General features: G+C 33.6%; 1 protein-coding gene across 1 annotated transcript in view; it reads left to right on the top strand.

Moving 5' to 3' along the window:
- CCDC18 (coiled-coil domain containing 18) overlaps positions 1 to 19,136 on the top strand; it is a 94,866-nt gene extending 75,730 nt beyond the window's left edge. The window contains exons 23-28 of the mRNA XM_045547516.1: positions 3,164 to 3,307; positions 4,863 to 5,066; positions 7,347 to 7,484; positions 10,264 to 10,464; positions 13,144 to 13,611; positions 18,983 to 19,136. Coding sequence (XP_045403472.1) covers positions 3,164 to 3,307; positions 4,863 to 5,066; positions 7,347 to 7,484; positions 10,264 to 10,464; positions 13,144 to 13,611; positions 18,983 to 18,997 — 1,170 coding nt within the window. The 3' untranslated portion in view covers positions 18,998 to 19,136. The remainder of the gene's footprint in view (positions 1 to 3,163; positions 3,308 to 4,862; positions 5,067 to 7,346; positions 7,485 to 10,263; positions 10,465 to 13,143; positions 13,612 to 18,982) is intronic.
- Positions 19,137 to 24,792: the final 5,656 nt, after the last annotated feature.

Genomic DNA, 24,792 nt, shown 5'->3' with positions numbered 1-24,792 from the left:
TACTGTCTTTCTATGTGGTTAAGTGATCTGTCTCTGGTAGTATGTTTTAATTTGTTGCTTTTCATTTTTAGTATATCTATTATATGTTTTTGCTTTGTGGTTACCATGAGGCTTACAAAAAACATCTTATAGTTATAACAAGTTATTTAAAATTGATGTCAACTTAACTTTGATCATTAAAAAAAAAAGAAAAAAATCTAAAAAACACTTTAGCTCCCTTCTCCCTCAATGTTTTGAATTTTTGGTGTCACAGTTTACATTTTTTATAGTATATTGCCTATCATTATTTTTAATGATTTTGTCTTTTAGTCTCGTTCTGAAGATATAAGTGCTTTATACAGCATGATTACAATATTAGTATAACAAATATGTTAGTGTCTTTTTCTTTTGGCTTGAAACACTCCCTTTAGCATTTCTTATATAACAGGTCTGGTAGTGATAGATTCCCTCAGTTTTTGTTTGTCTTAGAAAGTCTCTATCTCTCCTTCTTTTCTGAATTATAGCTTTGCTGTGTACAGCATTCTTTTTTGGCAATTTTTTTTCTTCAGCACTCTGAATACCTCTTCCTCCTACCTCCTGGCCTGTAAGATTTCTGCTGAGAAGTCTGCTGCCAGACATATTGGATCTCCCATATGTGGTATTTGCTTCTTTTCTCTCACTATTTTCAGAATCCTCTCTTTGTCTTTGACTTTTGAGAGTTTGATTATAATGTGTCTTGGAGTATTCTTATTTAGGTTGAATCTGATTGGTGACCTTTGACCTTTCTGTACCTGCATATTTATATCTTTCTCCAGGTTTAGAAAGTGTTCTATTATTATTTCTTTAAATAACCTTTCTACCCCTTTGTCTTTCTCAGTTCTGTCCCTAACTCCAATAACCCAAATATTTTCTCTTCCATTTTTGTCCCAAAGATCCTGTTCATTCCTTTTCATTCTTTTTTCTCCTTTGACTTTTTTTGTATGATAGATCTGAAAAGTGCTAAATTCCCTCAGCTTGTATTTGTCTTGGAAAGTCTTTATCTCCTTTCTGAATGATAGCTTTGCTGTGTATTTTCAAATAGTCTGTCTTTGAGTTCACTGATTCTTCTGTTTGATCAGTTCTCTCCTTGATGCTCTCTATTGCATTTTTCATTTCATTCATTGTATTTTTCAACTCCAAGATTTTCTTGATTTTTTTATTATTCCAATCTCTATTAAATTTCTCTGATAAATTTCTGAATTGTTTCTCTGTCTTTTCTTGAAGTTTGTTGAACTTCCTTAAAACAGCTATTTTGAGTTCTTTGAGAGATCACACGTCTCCCTCACTTTAGGATTCATCTCCAGTACTTTGTCTGTTGGGTGAGGTCATATTTCCCCAAATATTCTTGCTGCTTGTAGATGTGCAATGATGTCTGCACATTGATAGCTTAGGTATTCATTTTAGTGTTCACAGTCTAGCTTTGTTTGTGTCTGTCCATCTTCAAATGTCTTTCCGGGAATTCTAAGTAAACTGACTGTTGTATTCCCTGAGGCTATGATCACTATAGCTGTCCCAGCATTAGCGGGATACATTGCCCAGGCTTGCTGTGAGTCTTGCGAGGCTCCAAGGTTGGCAGGGCTTTCTGGCCCAGATGGATCTGGGGAACACTCAAGGAGAGTACTAGGGCTGTGTGAGAATGCTGGCCTGGTACCCAAGTGTGGAAGGCTGTCCTGGTGGTCTAGTCAGGCATGCCTCCCAGCAGATCTCTTCACAGGTGAGATGGGTCCCCAACTGCAATAATAGGGGCTTGAGTTTAGCCAGCTCCCCTTGGGATCTCCTATGGGATAGAGGCTGGAGAGCCTAGTTCTGGTTCATAGGGATGCTTGTTGCCTAGCAAGTTCCTACATAGTTAGGACAGTTCCCTGACTGCAACACGAGGGACCAGAGCTGAGACTGGGCCTCCTCAGCATCTGCTGTTAGATGGAGGCTGGAGAGCCTAGTTCTGTTCATAGCGATGCCTATCACCTAGCAAGTTCCTACATAGTTAGGACAGTTCCCTGACTGCAACAGGAGGTACCAGAGCTGAGATTGGGTCCCCTCAGCGTCTGCTGTAGGATGGAGGCTGGACAGCTCATCAGGTACTCATCTCCCAGCAGGTCTCAGCTCCAATGGGATAGGTTCCCAACTGCAGCAAGAGGATCTGAAGCTGAGACTGGACCCCTTCAGGATCTGCTGTGGGACAGAGGCTGGAGAGCCATCTTGTTGGCTCAGACAGGCATACTTTTTCTAATAGATCTCAGCACAGACAGGATAACTCCCTGCTTATATTCAATAATAGTAGGGGCCAGAGCTGAGACTGGGACCCTGTGGGATCTACTGTCTTGTTGGCTCAGAGGGGTGTGTGTCTCCCAGCAAGTCCCTGCACAGACTGGATAGTTTCCTGTTTGCAGTGGGTAGGCCCAGAGCAGAGGCTGTCTTCTCAGGATCTGCTGTGGGATAGAAGTTGGCAAGCCTGTCAGGGAGGTTCAGACTGCAAGACTGTGAGATATGGTCCAGTTTCCCTCTGGGTCCTGGTATGAGCAGCTCTGAGCTGGAGCCTCATCTGAGGAGGGGATTGGAGCAAAGTTACCTGGAAACTTTCAGGTTCACTGCTGAGACCAATGTCAGCGAGCAGACAAGCCTTTCTGTCAAGGCACTAGTGTGGGTGATTCCTCATGGACCCATTTGCAGATGGTTTTGCTTGCAGGCTCAAGGCCAAATAGGGCTGTAGCCAAGCCCATTGGGGGACTGGGCTATTTCCATCTTAAATCCAGGAGCAAACTTGGCCAATCGGCTACCTAGGTATCAATCTGCACTCTCAAAATGACCTTCCTAGGTCTTGGGCTCTACCAGGATTTCACAGACTCCTTCCTGAATCCTGAGGTTCCTGCAAAGAGACTTGTGACTGTGGATGGGTCCAGGGTTATTATTCTTTTTCAAGAGATACGTGTGGGTTACCTCCTATTCTGCCATCTTGGTGACATCCAAGCACAAGAATTCTTATGTGTATTTCCAAGTTATGGTTGCCTTAAGAAAAACACATTTTTATATTTTGCTTTAGATATTTTAGATAAGAGCATTTAAAGCTTAACTTACTTGGAACATGGTTGTTATTAAATTATTTTTCCTTAGTTACATTAATATTGTTTATCTGTTTAAAATTCAGATAGAAAGTTTGAATGAAAAATTGCAAAATGCCAAAGAACAGATTCGAGAAAAAGAGTTTATAATCCTACAAAATGAACAGGAGATAAGTCAACTGAAAAAAGAAACTGAAAGAACACAACAAAGGATGAAAGAAATGGAGAGTGTAAGCAAATTATTTTTCACCTAAGGAACAAGTAGTAGTCTTCTGATGAGTGAAATGAATCTTTATGTTTTAAAACAGTTGGTTTTAATAAACAGGAACTGTGCCAAGAGTATTTTTAGGCTGCTTATTTAGGCCAGGTACCTATTAGCTTCTTTGACCTTTTAAAGTGTTTTTCTCTGATGATCTAGGTATAGGTAAGGACAATGTCTTATTTAAATATCTTTGCATCCCCTACAGGTCTTGGCATGGTATCTCTCATGTAGTAAATCCACAATATGTGCTCATTTGGTCAACAATTACTTATTGACAACCTACTATGTAATAGAATTGAAGGTATAGATATTAATAAGATCCAGTCTTTTGACCTTGAAGAACTCCATCCAGAGAATAGATAAACGAATGATAATTGTACATAATTGAGGCCAAGTACATTGAATTGTCACATGAAGTTTGATGATTTCATATCATCAGTTTGCATATGTGTTGACTGATGAACCCATTCCACCCACTTGCCTTTTTAAAAAGTGAATTTACTTCTATGAGCTCTCATGGACATAACTTTTTCTTGTTTTTAAGTACTTTAAAACTTCAGACATACCTCTTGATTGTGTTTGATTAACTGATTATCTGTCTCTCACCCTGTAAAATATGAACCACATAAGGGTACCACAAAGGATATCTTTCTTTGTTCGCTCCTGTATCCTCAGCACCTAGAACAGTACATATCACATAGTAAGCATGAATATCTATTTATTGAATTATGTACTTAAATCAAGTATGATCTCTGAGACCATGTTTGTGTCCCAGTGGAGAAAAAAAATAATTTCTGGCCCAGTCATTTCAAGTTCTCTAACAAAGACCGACTGAAAATATTTACATGGGATTTATATTGACTTACCACATAGCTGCACCTTGGGCCTCCATTCCAGACATCAGGGCCCTAGTGATTTGTACTAGTTTCTTTTCTTTTTCTTCCCTGAAGTGTCATTACCTACCATCTAACCTAACTCACCCAGCTGATTTTCACTGATTTTTTTTTTTCTCTGAGAAGCAATACTTTACTAGGAATTTAACTGAGTAATGTGAAAACATTTTAGAAGGAGTAGCAGCCCCACTAACAAGGTTTTACTTTTGCAGAGGATAAGGTCCTGACTTTAACCCAGCTCTGTGGATTAAGGGTGGGTTTTGATTATCCATACAAATATATTTTCTATCTTTGACATGGATGATCAAATGTTAACTTCTCTTTTCTCTTTATATTATTATATATTCTGTCATAAATGTTATATTCATAATGATAAAGGATTATAGTTTGTATTTATTAAAATAGTATAAAATGTATCAGTAAGAGTGCCAGATTTATTACAGCATTTTTGTCATTAAAAATTTTTTTTTCTGAATATTAGTTTCACAATGAGTAATAATCATTGTATGTTAAATTTCACAGGGGTTTAGTTGGGAGGGGGAAATTCACTTATTAAGAGAGAAATCAGTAAGAAATAGGTTTCCTGTATATGTTTCATTTTGCAGCCTACAAATATCTTGTGCTTTTCAGGTTGTGAAAGAGCAGGAACAGTACATTGCCACTCAGTACAAGGAGGCCATAGATTTGGGGCAGGAATTGAGGCTAACTCGGGAGCAGATGCAGAATTCTCATACAGAATTGCTGGAGGCTCATCGTCAACAAGTCCAAGCCCAGAGAGAAATAGAAAGGCTCTCTAGTGAACTGGAGGATATAAAGCAACTCTCTAAAGAGAAAGTAATCATAATTCTAAATAATTTTATGTTACTGAAAATCTAAAAAATTTTAGGGTTCACTTTTTTCAACAATAGAATATAGTTCTTGCAAAAATAAACTGTTGCACGAAAATGTAAATGTATGTAATACCACTTAAATATGGTTAAAATGGTAAATTTTATGTATATTTTACCACAATTATAAAAAGAAAAAAATTACCTGTGTTATATTTAGATAACTTTGTAATGTAACTAGGAAGTCCTTCAGAACTGGATTTTGGCCAAACTAATTAATTCTCAGTAAACTGAATTATAATGCACTTTCAGACTTTTAACTGACTTCGAGCTCTCACTTTAAGAAATATGAAGCTAATAAATCTTATTTGAGTAAATGTTTTTATATTTGTAGCCACTCTTCAGACCCCTTGGGTGAGGTAAGTTGCTTTTAAAAAGCAAAAGTACTAATATAAATTTTATTTCCTCAGTATTTGGTTGTAGTTTAACAACTTGGCTTAAAATATTTAGATTGGAGGGCTAGGCATGGTGACTCACACCTGTAATCCCAGTACTTGGGGAGGCTGAAGCAGGAGGATCAGTTGAGCCCAGGAATTCAAGGTTATAGTTATCTATTATCATTGCACTGCACTCCAGCTTGTGTGATAGAGTGAGGCCTTGTCTCTAAAAAAAGGAGAAGAAAATTAACACATCAAGCTAATATGCTGATATACTGTGTAGGGGGTTAAGAACTTGAATTCCTCAGCCAGGCAGCCTGGTTCCAAAACCTAGCTTACCAATGAGCACTTGTTTGACCTTGGGTAATTACTTAGACTTTGAGAAAAATGTGTTTATTGATGTTCCAAAAAACATTCTTATAATTTTTCTGCTTTCCATATGGTTAACTAATTCAACATAGAAGTTGAGTTAAAATATTTTTATCTTTAATTTTGGTTAAACCTAACTATGTTGTTATTCATATTTCTGGATACTTAGACTAATAAAGAATACATGGGGAATTTTTATTAGTGGTATATGTTTGGGGTTCTACTAGGAAAAGGGAAGCAATCTACTTTTATCTCATTTCCGTCTTTATCTCATATCTAAATTAAGTACAATTGGTTATAGTTGATAAACAAAGCTCACTTAATCCAAAAAGTAAGTTAAAGTGGGGAATTATTTAAATTGGTAGTTTTTTGAATATTATATTTTAACCCAAAATTAAATATACATTCATATGTTTATCTTTTTATTTAGGGCCAAACCTTGGTTCTTTTTGTATGAGGCATTTGATTAGAATTCTACCTAGTATTTCTTGCATAAACCATACTTATATTCCATCATTTACACTTTCCAAATTTGGTTTCTTAAAAGTGGAGGAAAGCCAGGCACAGTGGCTCATACCTGTAATCCCAGCACTTTGGGAGGCTGAGGAGGAAGGATCACTTGAGGCCAGGAGTTCGAGACCAGCCCATGTAACATAGCAAGACCCCATCTCTACAAAAAAATTAAAAAATTAGCTGGGCATGCTGGCTTGTGCCTGTACTCACAGCTACTTGGGAGGCTGAGGCAGGAGGATTGCTTAAGCCCAGGAATTCAAGGCTGCAGCAAGCTATGATCATATCACATTATGTTAGCTGGGTGACAGAGCAAGACCCTGCCTCAAAAAACCAAACAAACAAAACTAAAGTAGAGAAAGACTTAAAAGACATTTGTATCCAAGAGTATAACATCTGTTATATTTTTCATGGGGCCTCCTACACAATATTTTATAACTATTTTGACTGCTTCTAGTTGGGTAGCAAATGTTTGTGACTCACTTATTGAGCTATTTCAAAACATACAACTTTGTTTTTACATAAAACCTTTTCTTTTGCATGCATATTTCATCAGTGTTCATAATACATAATAAAATTACATAATTAAAATCACAAGCACAACTAGCATAAGTAGATTTGGCTAAAAACTCAACTGACTCTTGATAAGCAAACTATATCTGGTGAGCAAAAAATGCACGGGCATACCTAAGAGTAGACTGTTGCCTGCCAAAGTTCAGCATCCTGTGGTTTTACAGAAAGCATTGGTTAGTAACATCTGTTTTATTATGATAGCAAACAATATACTAATACTCTCCCATTACTAGTCTCTTAAATGTTTAGATTTTAAAGTATACCATTTAATAAGTTAACTTAGTATGTGTGTGTTTATATAATATAAAAAATTAAACTACTTAATGTACTAGATTGGTTTAGCTTTAATAACCAAATAAAGAAGTTTTATATTGTTTACTTAATATATCATTTTTAAGGAAGCTCGTGGAAACCATTTAGCTGAAGAATTGGGGGCTTCTCAAGTACGTGAAGCTCATTTAGAAGCAAGAATGCAAGCAGAAATCAAGAAATTGTCAGCAGAAGTAGACTCTCTTAAGGAAGCTTATCATATGGAGGTAAAGAAAAATGTGATTTGTTCTGGAAGTGCCTGCCAAAATGGTTGACCTAACTGGACAAAAATATGAGTCTAGCTCTTAAATATTCATTATATAATGACATATCGTGGTCTTCATTTCTGGTAGCCTAAACATACAACTTTCACTTCATATCCAGCAAGCTGATATACTGTGTGTGAGGTCAAGAGCTTGAATTCCTGAGCCAGGCAGCCTGGTTCCAAAACCCAGCTCACCACTGAGCACTTGTATGACCTTGGGTAAGTTACTTAACCTCTCTATCTAAAATGGATATAGGCTGAGCACAGTGACCCATGCCTGTATTCCAGCACTTTGGGAGACTGAGGCAGGAGGATTGCTTAAGGCCAGAAGTTTGAGGCCAGCCTGAGCCACATAATGAAACCGCTATCTCTACAAAAAATTTTAAAGATTAGCTGTGTATGGTGGCACATGCTTATAGTCCTAGCTACTCAAGAGGCTGAGATGGAAGGATTGTTTGAGCCCAGGAATTCAAGCTACAGTGAGCTATGATCGTACCACTACATTCCAGCCTGGACAACAGAGCAAGACCCTGTCTCTAATTAATTAATTAATTAATAACATAGAATAATGGTTTCTATTTCATAGAACTGTGGTGAGGATTAAATGATTTGATATGTAGATTATAAAATAGCACTTGCAAAAAACTAACTTAAGATACTTAATAACTGATATAAACAGTTTCATGTGATATGAATCTATATTCTTTGCATTTTCCAGTATTCAGTAGGTTAGACAGAGAGGCAATACTAGAACCTTTTTATCTATTGGTATGTCCTGAGCCTTCATAGAAATGGGCAGTCCTATCAATTAGAATAGCATTTTTTCATCTTTGTAAAAACATTTGAAGATATTACCCAAAATCTTTGTATATGATCTAAATAAATTATTTATTAAGTTTAATGCTAATAAAGCATTTTTCTAATATGGCAAGGGTTGCAAATACATTTAAGTTAAATTCCATTCAAGGGAATTTGGTAACATTTTTGTGAGGGATTGATGGGGCTTGTGGTGACTGTGTCTTGCTTAAATGCATTTAGATTCAGATCTCTTTGAACACATTGTGCTTGCCAAACAAAACACATTAGCAAGCTAAATCCAATCCTCAGGCCAAGAATTTACAACTCTTGGTCTTCGGAGACAAATGGGAAGACTGTTGGCCTCAGCATAATTACATAATTGATATTAGCAGCTCAACATTTTTTTCTTTTTCTTTCTTTCTTCCCTTTTTTTTTTTTAAAGACAGTGTCTTGCTTTGTCGCCCAGGCTGAAGTGCAGTGGCACGATCATAACTCATTGCAGCCTGGAACCCCTAGGCTCAAGCAATCCTGCCTCAGCCTCCTGAATAAGCAGTTCAACTTAGTGACCATCAATAATTAGGTCATCTCAAGTGTTTGTCTTAACTACTTATTACACTTGTATTGTAGGGCCTCTGTTCAGTTTTTATCTGCAATTATCTCATGTTTTACTTTTTTAGTTTTATGAGTCACTTGAAATTATAAACAGTACATAAAATTAAGTGTAAAGATTGGTTCTAGTACTGTTTTTTTTTTCCTTAAAATAGCGAGATCTCACTATGTACTCAGGCTGGCCTTGAACTTCTAAGCTCAAGTGATGCTCTCACCTTAGCCTCCTGAGTAGGTCTACAGGCACATGCCACCAACACTGTTTCATATTTAATATTTCTATTTAATATTTGGTATTAATATATTTATATATGATACAGAAATATGTAAGTTTTTTTCCTTATTGGCAGTTGATAAAGATCTATTTTTAAAGTGTATATGTTGTTTGAATTTAAAAATGAGAGGATATGGTATTAAAGTAATAGAGAGTTAGAAAAAGGAATCAGTTGTTTTTAATGGTATTTTTTTAAAACACAGGTTTTGGAATTGTCAGAAAATTCACTTAATGCAAAACTCCTGATTTTTTCGAGAGAATGAGATTGGCTATAGAAAGGTTATTTTCACAATAACCTTTTATTATGGAAAATCTTAAATATATTTAAAAATAGAATAGTATAATAGTATAAATCCTCCTAGATTTATTTTTGATGTTTAATAATTATCAACTCGTGGCCAATTTTATTTCATCCATAAATACATTCACCATTTTCTTTTATCTAGAAGGGAATCCTTTTGAGAATGAAAAAGAATGCTATTAGGAATTATATCAGGAAACCAGGCAAAAACTCAGATAGTCCTAGGCATACCAGAAAATGTGGTCAATATATCTTCAACCTCACTTATTTCCTTTCCTACTCTTCCCCCCACATCCATATGTTATTTTGGAGCAAATTCCAGACACCATTATTTATTCTGTAAAACATTTCAATAAGCATCTCTAAAAGATAGGGCTAATTTTAAAAAACATAACCATATACCATTATTACATCTAAAAATTGACAGTGATTCCTTAATATATCAAATATCTAGTTGTTCAGCTTTTCTCCAATTGCCTCAAAAATGTCTTTATAAACTATTTGTTCAAATTAGGATCTAAGGAGAGTCCATTGCATTTGGTTAACTGTTCTTATATAAATTTAAGATTATATGTTATTTTTCTCCCTTTTTCCCTTTAGTATTTTATTTGTAGAGAAATCAAATGTTTGTAGCTATAAACAGAATGTATATTCTTTAAAGAAAAATAAGTGGAAATGGAAATTATTAGAATGTTGTTGATACCAATTCCAATCTATTTTCCATTTTTCTTTTTTTCCTTTTCAACTTTTGGGACTATATAGATGATTTCACATCAAGAGAACCATGCAAAGTGGAAGATCTCTGCTGACTCTCAAAAGACTTCTGTTCAGCAACTAAATGAACAATTAGAGAAGGCAAAACTGGAATTAGAAGAAGCTCAGGACACTGTAAGCAGTTTGCATCAACAAGTCCAAGACAGGAATGAAGTAATTGAAGCTACAAATGAAGCATTACTTATTAAAGTAAGTAAACATATAAAAGTAAGAAAGCTTACCTATGAAAAAGTAAATTTATGACTTATTTTTCCTGACCTTGTAGTATGTAGAGGACTGTATGACCAATTTTTGAAACTGTTTGAATTAAAAGCATTTTATTTATATAAATAAAATGAATTTGGGAAATTATTGATATGATGTACATCATATTACCACAGAAGAAATAATTTATAAATGTTCAAATATAAACTCATCTAATCATAACATTTGCTCTAGAGAGTTTTATGCTTGATGCACCTAAAAAGTAGAAGCATTTCTCAAAATCAGTAAAGTTCCTTTAAAAATCATTAAGTAGAAAATACAAGATTATATTCAGAATTTTTTTCTGCATTTTAATATGAACATCGTTTTTAACATAGCCTATTGCTACTTATTCACCTCTATTGATCATGGCATTTTTATCTACAATTTGAAATTAATATTAGCATCGATGCATAGAGATTAAAAAGTTAACATTGGTTAAAAATTGCCAATATACAGGGTAAATTTATCAGTGAAGCCCTTAAAAAAGAACAGATAGTTATGAAGCAGTAAGTGATTTTATAGCAAAATGGAAGGTATTGAAAAGGAGAAAACTCGACCAAATAGTACCTTAGGAATATTTCTAGTTAGTAAGCTGAGCACTTAAATTCCTTTGATATTCACAGTACTAGAGAAAAGCTGAATAGACATAGTCTAAAATTTTAATATTTAGGTTGAACACTCCTTAATGCTTTTACCAAAACATTAATATTCCTAGTGTTCTGGAGGTTTACAACATTTATACAAAATTACAAAGCTTCATTGTGAAAAATTGACCCTAAAAAATTAAGATGCTGCATTGTATTCCTTGTCATAGTAGTTATCTCTGCTGCTCACTTGCTAGATACTACCAATGAGACAAATACAATTAGATTGCACGTATCAGTTATTCAGAAGATTTTAAGTTCAACTACTTAGGAAATTGCCAAAATACTGGCTAAGTAACAGCAGTTCTTAAATGAACCATAGATATAGAGATCTTAGAACATGTACTGGGAATAGCCAATATACCAGTCAGAAAATAGAATTTCTGCGTTGTTTGACAGGAGCTCTCAAAGTCAGTTTCAACTGGCACTAAAGTCTAGACTGAAGAGGAGCTCGGGAGGACAAGAGAGAGAAATGAAGAGAGGCTAATAGAAGAGCTGAAGCAGGCATAACTCAAATAATTAGAAGTCGTTAAAAATAATAGAAAGCAATTCCATTGACAGCATCAGTAAATGAAAGAGAACAAAATCAAAAGTGAGGAGGAGAAAGAACAGTGTTTGAGGCAAAGTTCACTTTCTCTAGTACCCTAACTAGTACCCTAATATTTTAGGGCAACTGGAGCAAGGGCAAAGACCATTTTCTAAGAGCCCTGAAGGCATCATTATGTAATAATATAGAGTCACACAATGATCTTCTTTGAGTCTTAAGAAAATATTGAATTATGTTTAATGTATTCAGTATACTACATTATAAAAGTTATGTGTAAACTGTAAGTTAAATGGAATCTTATAATACTTACCTGAAATAACACATCTCAATTATGGCTAGATAATGCATAAGAGGGGAAAAAAAATAACTCCAGCTGTGCATAACCCTATTCTATGTCAACTCTATAACTACTTTATTAATCATGATTATAAGAATGTGAATGTAAGGATTTACTACAAAAAATTAGCACTCTAGCCACTTATAAATAATATAAATTAAGTTTATCTAGATAAAGTAATATGAAGATATGAAAGAATTGAAATATGCATGTTAAACTTCCATTTTGTAATGCACACTGTGGTTATGGCAGTTTTAGTTATAAATACAGTATTTTTAGACACCAAACTTAAGAACAGAAACTATCAGATTAAAAGTGACTGATTTAGAAATATGTATCTTAGGAATACCTTTAAGAAAACAAAAATATATTTCAATAGGAGACTACTATGCTTATATTATTTAGCTTTTAAAACTAAAATGTCATCTTTTCATTCTTTTGGTTTTTCAGTGTATGCATTCTTATTCCTAGGATCCCAAAGTTGAGTCAGAAAACCCAAATGAAAGATACAGAAAAATAATAGAAATGAAAAATTTATTTAAATAAGGAAGATTGATTTATTAAATATTATTAATCACCTTATTAGAGTTTTCTCTTTGAAAAATTTCTAGTATAATAAAGCTTTCTTATAATAAGGATATATAAAGCAGAATAGCTAATATACATTTATTTCCAGTTAGGAATTCTGAAGGAAGTCTTTTTGTGTCTGTATGTATCAGATTAACAAAAGATAGTGTACCTCTATACTTTTGCAGAGAAGTTTTTAGAAGTAAGATTTCAATCTTGAATAGAAATTGATATTGTAATTAACACTAAAAAAATTCTGTAAGGAAAATCTAGTTTTCATGGAATTCCTTAGACTACTCTAATCATATTTCAAATGAACATATGTGTTGTTCCAAAGCGAAGCTATCTTAAATAGTAAAGGATTTAAATAAAGCTTGGAAAAGTCTCAGGAATTGTAAAAAGAATTCCTATACTGGGACAAAGGTTGACTTAAATAACCTCTAAGAATCTGTGATTTTCTATGTAGTTCATTTATTTAACAAAAATATATTAAGCACCTACTATAATATGTACCAATTTTTCCACAGGAATCAGAATTAACCAGATTACAAGCCAAAATTTCTGGACATGAAAGGGCAGAAGACATCAAGTGTCTACCAGCTTCATTTACATCTCCAACAGAAATTATGCCTGATATTCAAGATCCAAAGTTTGCTCAACATTTTTACACATCTTTTTTCAAGTGTAGAAAACTACGTCGCTCTATTAGTGCCAGTGACCTTAGTTTCAAAACTCGTGGTGATGAAGATCTTTCTGAAGAATTACTACAGGACTTAAAGAAAATGCAATTAGAACAGCCTTCAGGATTAGAAGAAAGTAATAAGGATCTGACTTATACGCAGTCAGACTCATTTAAACCTCTCAAATATAACCTAGAAGATGATAGTTCTGAAAGTAATGACTTTAGTACTCTTAGTGGAATGCTAAGATACATAAACAAAGAAGTAAGACTATTAAAAAAGTCTTCTGTGCAAACCGGTGCTGGTTTAACTCAGGTATGTGTTTCATACTTAGAAGTTGTAATAGTTTGTCTCCAAAGAATATTGTTTTATTATTTGGTGGGAAATTCATATATTTAAATGAATCATGCCATGTCATGAAAATCCTGTTTGTATGTGTTCGTTTTAGGTCAATAACAGCCATATAATGTAAGTATTGTAAAGGAATAGAAAAAATGTACTCCTCTTTAGTGGTAGACACCTGTTAATTGGGAAAACCAAAAATCTTTTTTTAAAAGGACCTAAAATTCACAGAAAAGTAACTTAAAAGTTTCTAAGAAAAAAAATTAGTATTTGAAAAAGGAAGATTTTAAATTTTACACATTAAGTATAACTAATACTAAAAATATATACTTTTCTAGATAATATGTGAAATAATAGGGGGAGAGGAAGAAGGAGAGGGAGCTGGAAGTGTAATGAAAAATAGGAAGAAGAAATATGCAATAAGAGGAATCAAGAGAAAGTAGATTCTAAAGTGAATGTTTTCATAACTTTGTCCATAATTTAATGTTCGCTTGGGCTTTGTGTATCAGAATAAGTTATTGTTGTATATCATTGACCTTTGAAAAGTTGATTTACTGATTAGCCATTATTTAAAAGCATGAATAAGGCCAGCTTCCCTCATCCTTATAACTTTTTACCCTAAAATATTTCTTTATGTTCATCTTCCCTTCTTTTCTTCCTTTTTTCTTCAAGATAAAGATGTATCCCTCTTCTTACTTAGGCACAATCCCTTGAACATGTACTTTGAAGTCTTTAATACTGTTGCCTATTTTGCTACTCTGCTTCCTCATTTAACCCACATCTTTTGGCTTCTTTATTTTCTTCCTTCCAGACATCTTAAATTCATACCCACTCTATTCATGTCCATTGTTTCTACATCCTTACTACCCTTCCTACTCTGTAACTTACTATATTGAGCTCTTGAATATTAAATGCACTGAACTGTTTCCTTGAAAGCCACACAAAAAAAATCTTCTTATAAACAAATTTAGGAGCCTCTTTGTCTTCAGGTTTTATAGATTTTTATTCTATTTTATTTTGTTTGAGACAGGGTCTCACTTTGTTGCCTGGGCTAGAATGCAGTGGCATTATCATAGTTCACTGCAGCCTCCAATGCCTGGGCTCAAGTGATCCTCCTGTCTCAGCCTCTCAAGTAGCTGGGACTACAGGTGTGCACCAACATGCCCCGCTAATTTTTTTATTTTTTGTAGAGACAAGGTCTCACTATTGTTCAGGCTGGTCTCTAACTCTTGGGCTCAATCGATCCTCCCACCTCGGCCTCCCAAAGTGCTAGGATTCCAGGTGTGAGCCACCACGAACCACCGTGCTCAGACTAAAAAAGTTTTGTAAAATGGATCTAAGACAAAGAAAAATTGTTGAGTCAGCTTTTATTCATAACACTTATTTCTGCCTGGCATTAGAGTATATATCTATTTACTTGTTTATAAATTATCTCCCCCACTAAAATGTAAGCTCCATGCAGACAGGGTATTGGTCACTTTTATTTCTATACTTTCAGTGCCTGATATGTAGTGGATGCTGAGTAAGTATTTATTGAATGAATTAAATGGCTGAATAAGTGATATATAGTAAATACAACTGTAGTTTTAAACACAACTATAGATTTTATCAGGCTTTCCTGGCCAAAATTTTACTTTTAGCATTTTATTTTTAGCATTCAAGAAGTTAAAGATCTCATAAAGGTAATGAGAAGTAATTAGTGAGATAGGAGAACAGTCAGGAGAATGTAATATTTCACAATGTGTTTGAAGAAGAAAGATGAGATCAAGTGTGCCAAATGTTGCTAAACAAAGTGAGGAATGACAATTGACTATCATATCTGGTAATGTTGAAGCTATTGATGACCTTCATTAGAATGAGTAATAGTGGGAATGAAAGCCTGATACAGAGTAGGTTTAGCAAAGAATAGGAAGACAGGAAATAGAAACACCAAGAATTAGACAACTATTGATAAAGAGTAAAGCAGAGAAATGAGGGGGATGTGATGTCAAGGGTTAGTTTTTTGTTTTGTTTTTAGGATAAGAGATTAAAAAAACAGCTGTTGATAGGAATGATTGAGTAGACAAGGAAACTGATAATTCAGGACAGAGAGTAGGAAGAGTAAAATTCTTAAGGTAGGCTTAGAGAGATAGGATCCAGGAGAGAAGTAGAGAAGTTGGTGTCCAAGAAAAGACAGGGCAGTTCATTCACTGTAAGAAGGAAGGCAGAATATGTGGGTGGAAAATTTGTTGGTAGGAGAGGAATTTCTTTATTGACTGCTTTTATTTTCTTAGTGAAATAAAAAGCAAGGTTATTAGCTAAAGCAGGGTAAAGTATGGGAGGTTTAAGAACAGGAAAGGTGTATGAAATATTAATAGTTATCTTAGTGGGAAAGCATAAGTAGATTAACAACGTCTAGTAGAATTGCCACCTATATACGTGGAACAACCCTGCAAAATATAGGACATCTGGCATCGTTTGTCCCTTCCCATTGTATGCCAGAAGCAGGATGTCCCTTTCTCCTCTATCATAGTGACAACCAAAAAATACCCTCACAAATTTCTAGAATATTCCCTAAATGACAGTACTGCTCCATTTAAGAACCTCTGCTCTATTCCAATGACCCTTGCAGTCAAAGGTGTGCAACAGTCTATTTTTGTTAAAAATAGAACCTAATTTATACAGGATAAATTTGATAAATACAGTGACAGAATGCAATGGATATTAACAATACATAGCCCTTACTGTATGCCAGGCACTATTCTAAATGTTTTACATAAATTAATTCATTTAATCCTTATAATAACAACCCTGTGATATTACCTGTGGAAGTTACTATTATTAACCTAATAGTACCAAATAATAGTACCTTATAGTTCTTTTATTGTAGTGGGTACTGTTTTTATCTTCCTTATATAGATTAGGAAACTGAGTCCCTGCCCTTAACCACTATGCTGTATTGTTTGCATAATTATATTTGTATTTTCTTTAGTACTAATTATGCAGTTTGATCTTGCAATTGCTTAGTCAGTTAGCAAGGGTTGGACTTAAAAGTTAACTACACAACTGAAAATGATTTCTTACTCTATAGGTCATTGGAATATATAGATGCATTTGAATATTCCAAGTCATTTCACCTATATTCAATTATTATGGAAATTCACTGCCAAATTAAAATATCCAAAATACTATAGCCATTTGTTAAACTTAAAAGAACTGCATTCTTAAAATCAAGTCAAAGTTACATTCTATACTCATAGTTTTGTTTATTGCCAGTGATATTCTACAGGGTTCTAAATGCATTCACCACAGTAAGTAGTTATAACTTTAAGTTTACATGAAATTCTTGTAGCTCATGAGCCTCAATTAAATTATTAACCACCATGTGAGTTGTATTTAACTAATGCTAGTTTTGAGCCTGAGGTCTCGGGAAGCATACGTAACTCACACATCTCTTTACCTTGGGAGCCATGAGAACTATTTTTCAAGTTGCATATAGCTCACACACAGAAAACAACAAAAAAATAACAAATTTTTCATTAAATTAGAAAGGATCGTTTTGTTTTCAAAGTTTTTATTCTATTTTTGTAATAAACACCGTGGCCCCAAGGAAAAAAAAAATTTTTCTAGTGTGACAGTCAATGTGTTAAATTGGAATGTAGAGCCTCAATCTACAGGCTAGTTCTGGTCCTTGGCATATTTCACCCACCATTTAAGTATGACATCGTATTGGTCTCCAATTTAAAAGCAGGATTTTTGAACTCTTTTAAGCCAAAGAAACTGTTTTTTAAATGAAATGTTATGAAGAAACCCAATATGTCATAAAGTAATTTGTCTGATTAGGGGTGAGATGTGTCTGAATTTACCCAGTTACTTGTCTCTTTTCATGGTTGCTCATGCAAAAGCTCCAGAGCAGCCCTAGATCAACCATTAATGAACATAAGCAAGAGTTTAGGATACCAAGGGAAGCAGGAGCACCACAGAGTTTTTTGCCCTAGTTATCATGCTCTTAAGTCTTTCACTGCCATATTTGACTTTAGTAGAATTTTTTATAACTGTCTTTATCTGCCATGTTCAGATTTAATCTATACTGTTAAATAATCATTTTCTGTGGTATAGTCATTGACTGAAGTTTAAAAGTTTGATTCGAAGATGTCCTCAAATATTACATTTGTTTCTGATGCATGGTGTGAGTTTCACTTCTGTCAAGAGTAAAACCAGGCCAGGTGTGGTGGCTCACGCCTATAATCCTAGCACTCTGGGAGGCTGAGGCAGGAGGATCACTTGAGCCCAGGAGTTTGAGGTTTCAGTAAGCTATGATGACACCACTATACCCTAGCCGGGGTGATGGAGTGAGACTCTGCCTCAAAAAAAATAGTAAAACCAGGTGGTTGGGTCTGAATACCATTTAACTTGTCAGCCAATTTGTCTCAAGGACTCTTAAACAATGGACAAGATAATATTTTCAAATTCATAGCACAAGTAAGGACAAAGGCATGACAAGAATATTTGATCCTTTTTTGAGGGGACAGGGGTATATGACCTTTATTGAGCTCATCCACCAGAGTGGAAATAATGTCTGTACAAAACCAAATGTTTATTACTATAACTTCTGCATCACAATTAAAATCCAAACAGTTTTTTAAAAACAGTCAATTCAATCAAAACCCATGACTTCAGAATCCATAGCTTCTTTGAAGCCACAGTAACACTTAAATATAGTTAAGACTTGAATGCAGAAATTTGGTTCACTGGAAAGCTAATTAAACTTCCAACTTGCTCAAATAGAATTACAAAAAGGCAAAATTGTGTTTTTCACAGAGATACAGTCCACTGGAATCACCAACACTGGACAGCTGTTGGAGTATTTAGAATCCTGAGATAATAAGGAATCCAGGCATCCTGACCCATATTTTTTAAAAATCTCCTGAGCCTTTCCCTCTATTTTTCTACTGCTCTATGTTGGCTGCTTTTACATGCAAACATTTCTCTTTTGTCTTTTCTCCATTTTTTTCTTCTTTTCACTCCCTTTTTCATTGACTTTCATGTAGCCATTCATCTTTGTTTTATGTGCCTTCAATCAAACCATGACACTGATATCTAAATATCTTATTTTTATGTTCCCTCTTCTGAATTTTAAAACCACTTTAGTTTAACCTCACACTTACACCCACCTCCCCAAACCAGATTTGCTTTTTATATCCATGTGGTCCATTATTGACTTTTTCTGTTTCACATTTTTCAGTTGACTAAATATTTCCCACTCTTGCTTTAAGTTATTCTCCTGATTATTATATTGGATTTTTAATGCTAAATCAGTATAAGAATATTGCAAGTATTAATCTATTATTTTATATTATTCCAGGGAGAAAATTTGTAATTAAAAGAAGATATTAATATGATGGAAAAAATGGAATTTTTGGTACTGTGCTGTATTTCCTTACTATATGTAGCTCATGCTTCATAGAAGCTATTATTTTATTGGTTTTGAATAAATTTTATATTTCAATATTTTTAAAGAAAGCCCTTTTAAAAATTTTATTTTTAGAGAAAGTTAATTCATTTTATTGAATGCATTTTGGTTTAAAGTTGCTACTTTTCTTTGTTTTCTAAGTAAAAATCATTGTTAAAATGCATAGTAAGTACACTGAATAATTTAAATTGCCAGACTATCATTTATTTGCTTATTTTTCTAATGGTACTTAATTTTTTAAATTAGTAATAGTAATTTAGAAGTCATTCTGCCACAGGTTTATAATTATGGTAATGATGGCTGACTTTTGTTGAGTGTTTACTATTTATCAGGGACTATTCTAGACAGTTTATATTTATTAACTCATTTAATCTTCATAACAACCCTATGAAGTAGATACTATTATCATTCCTGTTTTACCAGGTAGAATTATTTAACACAAGGATAAAAGTTATATGTTCTAAAGAAACTGATTTGTTGTAAGCATCAAGAGATGGACTTTGGTTTAGTGACTCCATTTATACATCGTAGCTCTATGGTAGAATAGAAATAACACAAGCACAATCAAGATGACTGATTTAAGCCTTCAAATTTAAAAATCTCTTAAGAGTTCAGATTTGATGTCTTTATAACAAATACTGAATTTGTGAAATATAAATGTATTCTTAGAAAGTAATATGTAGTTAATCTTTTCTGACGGTTAAACATTAAAGCCATTAATATGTCAATAATGCTATTTCAACAATACTAATTCAGAATTTGTAATTATTTGTAAGAAGTACAATAAAGCTTATCTTTTTACTGCTATTTTCTAGTGACTTAACCTTAAGAGTTAAGTTACTGATTGAGTCTTCCCAGCCGGCAGCCTTACTTCCCTTGCCCCTTGTCTTTCTACCACATGCCTTGTCACTTCTTATTCATGGAGAACTGAGCATTAATGAGTAAAGTCACTATATACATTTGATATCTTTATAAATTTATAGTTTCCAATCTGAGTTGGACTCTTAACAATTCTTAGCAAACTTTAACCTCTTCCTTTTAGCTTCCTTTCCCTTCCTCATTGCAAGTATATTAGTCATTTATTATTCTTTTCAACCACTCTTTACTCCATCTCCCACACTCAAGAAATAACTTAGCCATATACTACATAGGAGATCTTCAGATACACTCTTCCTCAATACCTTTCATCTTTCTAGACTTACCTCTAGCCGTGTGCATTCATATTTTTTCTTTCCTCCTATCTCAAAAAGCCCATTTCTCTCCAACTTTCTCCCACTTCTTTCTTATATCTTAAACCTCATCCATTTGACTCTTTCTATTCATATACATATATTCAAATCCTTTCCCTGGCCTTAAAAAAAAAAAAAAAACAACGCTTTATACTACCTACCCATTAAGAAAATGCTGTTTCCTTATATTGCATACTTATTATTTTGTTTGATCTTTTCCTCATTCCACTTGATTGACATAGTTGCATCTATTATTTATCATGATGTTTTTATGGAAGAAAAAGACTCAGATTAAATAATTTTCTCATGGTCATGTAGCTTTATAAGTGTAAAAGCTGAGATTTGAACTAAGTATATGCCTTTATTTTTAGTTGTTGACCTAAGTATATTGGCTAAGTTGAACTAAGTATATTGCCTGTATTTTTAGTTGTTGACCAGATAGTTCCTTGGATATCCTATAGATATTTTTTAAAAAGAAAACTTTAAATTTATCTAAAACTGAACTTGTTATTTTTGCTTACCATTTACTTCTCCTGCTTTCCTATTTCCATTTTTGTTTAGTTTGCTTATTTTGTGTCTTAACCCAGGTGTTAGAATTACCAAAGACTGTAATATAACTACTGTAACCATTTGAGGACTTAAAGAAAAAGATAGACATAATGAGGGAACAGATGGGGAGGAATCTTAACAGACAAATAGAAACTGTTATAAAACAACCGAATGTAAATTCTAGAAACAAAAAGTACAGTATCTCAAATTTTAAAATTCTCAGTATGTGTTTCTGGATAAAGAGGCATAATTTAAAAAGAAAGAAAGGAAGGAAGGGTGGGAGGGAGGAGAGAGGGAAAGAAAAGAAAGAAGGAAAGAGAAGAGAAGGGTAAAGGGGAAGGGGAAGGGGTAGAAAATGGAAAGGGAAAGGGATAGAGGAAGAAAAAGGAAAGGGAAAGGAAAAGGAAATTTCCAGTGTGGGCTTAACGGCAGATTGGAGATGATGGAACAATCAGTTGACTTGAAGACAGATTAATAGAAAATATCCAATCTGAAAAACAAAGAGAAGAAAATGATTGAATAAATATGAAAAGAGCATCCAAGACCTGTGGGACAATATTAAGAGGAGAAGAAAGAGAAAATGGGACAAGAAAAAAGTGGTTAGAGTCATGGCTGAAATTCTCCCAATTTGGTGAAAAATGACAACTTGTAGATTTCCTAAGGTCAGCAAACCCTAAATAGGATAAACACAAAGAAAATCCTGCTTAGGCATATAGTAGTGAAAATTCTCAAAACCAAAGATAGAATATCTTAAAAGCAGACAGAGAAAAAGCCTTATATAAGGGAACAATGATCCAAAAGAAGGCTGAATTCCAATTAGAAACACTGAGACACACTTAAAATGTAAAGACAGCAATAGATTGATAGTAAAAAGAATGGAAAAAAGATGTATCAGGCAAACCATAAGCATAAGAAAGTTTCAGGGCCATATTAATATCTGACAAGGTAGACATCAAAAAAAGGAGTATTGCCAGAGATAAAGAAGGATGTTTCATAATGGTAAAAGGACCCAGACAATAGGAAGACATACTCCTAAATGTGTATACACCAAATAACAGACTTCAGACACATGAACTAAAAACTAACAGAACTAAAGAGAGAAATCGAAAAATCCACAATCATAGTGGGAGAATTTAACCTCCATTTTCCAGTAATTGAAAAAATCAGAGACCAAAAAAGTTAGTAAGGATGTAGAAGATTTGAATACCAACAACCAACTTGACTTAACTGACATTTGAAGATTGCTATACTCAACAACCACAGAATATACATTCTTTTCAATAATGTTGATAGACCATATGCTGGGCTACAGTTTAGGTCACAATGAATTTCAAAAGACTGAAGTCATCTTGCAACATGTTCTCTGACCACAATGTAATTAAAGTAAGAGTTAATAACATATCTAGAAAATCTTCAAATATTAAGCAACCCTGCCACATAACTCACGAGTCAAAGAATATATAAAAAGGGAATTTAAAAATTATTTTTAATTGATTGGTAATAAAGATACAACAGTTAAATTTGTGAGATGCAGCTAAAGGAGTAATTAGAGGGAAATTTATGGCTTCAAATGGTTATATTGATAAAGAAAAAGATTTAAAATCACTGATCCTAGTTTCTACCTTAAGAAGCTAAAAATAAAGAGCAAATTAAATCTGCAGTAAATAGAAACAAGGGGGAAAAATGAAAGTAAGAACAGAAATCATTAATCCAGAAAACAATAGAGAAAATTAACACAGCTAAAAGTTGGTTGACTGAAAATATTAATAAAATTGATAAACCTCTATCAAGCTGAGAAAGAGAATACAAATTACCAATATTTATAATGAAAGAGAGGTATGACTGTAGATCATACAGACATTTAAAAGTATGATTAGGGAATGTTAAGAACACCTTTATGCCATTAAATTTGACAACTTAGATGAAATGGAACACTTCTTGAACAACACAACTTGCCAAAACTAACACAGATGAACTAAAAAATCTAAATATCCTTTTATCTGTGAAAGAAATTGTATTTGCTGTTAAACATTCCCATAAAGAATACTTTAGGTCCAGATAGTTTTACCGGTAAAGACTAGCAAACATTCAAGGAAGAAATAATATCAATTTTACAGAAACACAGAAAATAAGGGAGGAAGGAAAACTTCATAACTCATTTTATGGGGCCAACATAACCATGATATGAAAACCTAACAAGAACATCATATGAAAAGAAGATATCCCCTTGTGAACATAGTCCAGAGGTTAGCATACTAAATTCCTCAGGCCAAATGTGGCCTGTCCCTGTTTTGAAAATTGTTTATATATTGTCTATGGCTATTTTTGTACTATAGCAGCAGAACTAAATAGTTGTGACAAAGACTGTTTGGACACAAAGCCTAAAATATTTACTGTTTGGCCTTTTACAGAAAAAAATTGTCAACACCTGACATAGACACAGAAATTCCTGACAAAACATTATCAAGTCAAATCCAGAGATTTCTAAAAAGAGTGTTACGTAATTACCAAGTAGGTCTTATCCCAGTAAGTTGAAGTTGGTGAAATATTTAAAAATAGATTAATGTAACTCATAGAATAAACAAAATAAAGAAGAAAAACTTATAATCATCTCAATGGATGCAGAAAAAGCTTTTGACAAAATTCAACTCCCACTTATGATAAAAACTCAACAAATTAGAAATACAGGGACCATCTTCAACCTGATAAAGAACACTTATGAGAAATCTATAGCTAACATCATACTAAATGGTTCAAAATTTAATGCTTTCTCCCCAAAGATCAGGGACAAGGCAAAGATATCTGCTTTCATGACTTCTCTTCAGTATTTTACTGGCATTACTATACCATACAACATGGAAAGAAAAAATAAAAGGCCAACAGATTATAAAGGAAGACATAAATCTTTATTCACAGATGACATGATTACATATGTAGAAAATCCTAAGGAATTTTCAAACTATTAGAACTAATAAGTGAGCAAGCAAGCTCACAGGAAATAGGTCCATGTGTAAAACTTAAATATATTTCTAGCAACAATTAGAAAATAAAAATAAATATTTACACAGCATCAAAAACCATAAAGTACTCAGGAATAAATTTAATGGAAGACATGAAGGCCTGTACACTAAAATCTATAAAACATTGCCAAGACAAATTGAAAGGTTAACTAGATATATACCATGTTTATGAATGGGAAGATTCAATATTGTTAAGATGTCATTTCTCTCCCAAGTTAATCTGTAGATTCAATGCAGACCCAAATAGAATCCCAATAAGTATTTTTTTAAAGAAATTAATAAGGCAATTCTAAAATTTAATTGGAAATGTCAGGGATCTGGAGTAGACAAAATAATCTTGAAAAGTAACAAACTTGGAGGACTTATACTACCTGAGAATTATAAAGTGACAGTATCAACAGAACCAAAAGGAGAATCCATAAATATGTCAACAGAAGAGAGTAGATTATATACTTGTATTTTGTATATAATTTAATATATATTTACATATATAATATTTGAGTATATATTTATCTGGTTTTCAGCAAGGCACCAAAGTGATTCAATGTTGAAAGGGAAGTCTTTAATAAATAATGATGGTATAGTTGGAGAAAAGAACTTCAATCCCTGCTTCATATTATATAGTCATGCACCACATAGTGACATTTCCGTCAATGACAGACCACATATACAAAGGTGGTCCCATATGATTATCATACGATATTTTTACTGTACCTTTTCTATGTTTAGAAATACTTGGATACACAAATAATTACTATTGTCTTACAGGTGCCTACAGTATTTAACACAGTACCATGCTGTAAAGGTTTTTAGCCTGGAAGCAATAGACTATACCATGTAGCCTGTGTGTGTTGTAGGTACCATCTAGGCTTGTGTAAGTACACTTTTTGATAGTAACACAACA

Source organism: Lemur catta, chromosome 3 (genome assembly GCF_020740605.2).
Source record: "Lemur catta isolate mLemCat1 chromosome 3, mLemCat1.pri, whole genome shotgun sequence".
Lineage (NCBI taxonomy): Eukaryota > Metazoa > Chordata > Mammalia > Primates > Lemuridae > Lemur > Lemur catta.
This window is presented reverse-complemented; position numbering and strand designations above follow the sequence as displayed.